Below are 2,265 nucleotides of genomic sequence, written 5' to 3'. Positions count from 1 at the left end.
AGCCTAACATGATCTCCGTCTGGCTTCTTTCCTGATCCTTGTAAGAAATCGTATCTGAACAAGCTAAAAACCTAAATAACAATTGATGTGGCACTCAAGAGCCACGCATCGTTACACACTGTTTAGTAACATAAATATTATTCTGTATAGTTCCATGTATTCAAAGCTTTTAAAAGCGCACTGTATTGTCAGGTTACTTAAACGGCCCGCATGGCATTACCTTCTTGTCTGATGAGGGTATATTAATGATATGCAAATTTTGCTGTATACAGGTAATGCATATAATTACATTTTCCATATTTCGAGCTCGAAAATTTCCATATTTCGAGCAAGTTTAATTTTCAGTCAGGGCACTTTACACTGTATTTAATAACACTGTCATGATTAAAATTGGTCAATTAATTCAACCAAACAAATGATTAATTTAGTAGAATATTATTTCAATTCGGCTATTTTATTCTGTTGCTTAAAAAAATGTAAACAAAATAAGCCAAAACAAAACCAAAATCCCAAATAAATACTAAGCCTTCCAGTTAACTCTGTCAAAAAAATTTGAGGCATTAGAAAACATTATTGGGGCGGCAGCGGCCAAGCCCCCCAGCTTTGCGAAGGCTCTCGGCGCGCCGCGGCCCCCAGGCACCGGGCACGCGCCCGCCCCGCCGCCACGATGCCCCAGAGGAAGGTCAGCTGCGCCGAGGGGACGGCGAAGGAGGAGCCCAAGAGGAGGTCGGCGAGGTTGTCATTTACACCGGCTCCTGCAAAAGTGAAAACGAAGCCAAAAAAGGCGGCAGGAAAGGATAAATCTTCCGACAAAAAAGTGCAAACAAAAGGGAAAAGGGGAGCAAAGGGAAAACAGGCTGAAGTGGTTAACCAAGAGACTAAAAACGACTTACCTGCAGAAAATGGAGAGACTAAAAATGAGGAGAGCCCAGCTTCTGACGAAGCAGGAGAGAAAGAAGCCAAGTCTGATTAATATCACACACCTGGTCCTATCAGGGGCCCCTGTCTCCCTTCTTGTACAGTCCAGAGGAATATTTTTATCAACTCTTTTGTAAATGCAGGTTTTTTAGTAGCTCTAGAAACATTTTTTTAAAAGGAGGGAATCCCACCTCATTCCATTTTTTTAAGTGTAAATGCTTTTTTTTAAGAGGTGAAATCATTTGCTGGTTGTTTATTTTTTGGTACAACCAGAAAATAGTGGGATATTGAATATGGGAGGCTTTGATTGTCTTGGGTGTCAGCTTAACATTCCACAGATGGAGGGTAGCTTTTCTATCCTATAATACAAAGCATACTAAATGGCAGTTTGGAGTCAGTGGTGCACTTAATGTCTTAAACACTTTAAATTACTTCTCTTCCGATGTGGTTTTTGGTAGAATTGTTTCCTAAAGCAAACCACTCACCCCTTGATCTTGGCTCTGGGCAGAATTTTGTGCACTCTGTAACATCTTTGGTCGTAGTAGTCCTGTTCTTCTAGTAACTGTTAATGTGCTGTGAACGATTGACAATTTGAGTATGTAGTGTATATGATATTAAATGTGAATTAGTGGAACTTACGATGTAACAGCATATCAATATTTGAAGATATTGGTACTTGATATCCTGTGAAGGAAAATTTGCCCCTAAATTTTAAGCTGGAAAGTCACTGGAATAACTGTTCAGAAAAGAATCACAACTGCATGATTTTTTAGATTTTTGGTACGTATGTTGAGAATTGTGTACAAATTGAAATGTCTGTGTACTGATCCTCAAAACAACCAATAAAATCTCAATTATGAAAGAAAAAAAGAAAGAAAACAGGTTATTGGCAACAGCAATGTGAAGTTTTGTGAATCCACCAAGAGGTGAAGCAATTTGATGATGATAACTTGGCTTTAAGAATTAGTTCTTAAAAATATATATATATATTTATAAAAATTTCCCTCTGTAATGGAGAATAACTTGTACAGTTTCTGAGGATTAAAATGTCATTATACATTTGTCCAAATCCATAGAATGTACAACACCGAGAGTGAACCCTAATATAAACTATGGACTTTAGGTGATAATGTATTAATGTAGGTTCATCAGTTATAACAAATGTACCACTGTGGTGGGGAATGTAGATAATGGGGACCACTATGCATGTGTGAGGGCAGGAGGTATATGGGAAATCTTTATACCTTCTGCTTAATTTTGCTGTGAACCTAAAACTGCTCTAAAAAATAAAGTCTACTGAAAAGAAAGGAAAGAAGAAGGCTGGACTTCAGAGTGTGGACTTCTCGC

The 2,265-nt window shown here is 38.2% G+C and overlaps 1 protein-coding gene across 1 annotated transcript; it reads left to right on the top strand.

The window, feature by feature from the left end:
• The first annotated feature begins 597 nt into the window (after nt 1-597).
• On the top strand, nt 598-1,500 carry LOC307188099 (non-histone chromosomal protein HMG-14-like). The gene has a single exon (XM_079924824.1). It carries the CDS (start codon nt 668-670, stop codon nt 971-973), a length of 306 nt encoding a protein of 101 aa, XP_079780950.1. The 5' UTR covers nt 598-667; the 3' UTR covers nt 974-1,500.
• Nucleotides 1,501-2,265: the final 765 nt, after the last annotated feature.

This window comes from Stenella coeruleoalba (genome assembly GCF_951394435.1).
Source record: "Stenella coeruleoalba genome assembly, chromosome: 6".
NCBI lineage: Eukaryota > Metazoa > Chordata > Mammalia > Artiodactyla > Delphinidae > Stenella > Stenella coeruleoalba.
Note: the sequence above shows the minus strand (reverse complement) of the source record. Positions and strands in the feature narration are given on the sequence as shown.

What these genes read in the sequence shown, in the direction of transcription:
- LOC307188099 (XM_079924824.1), top strand. Translation starts at nt 668, where the DNA reads ATGCCCCAGAGGAAGGTCAGCTGCGCCGAGGGGACGGCGAAGGAGGAG.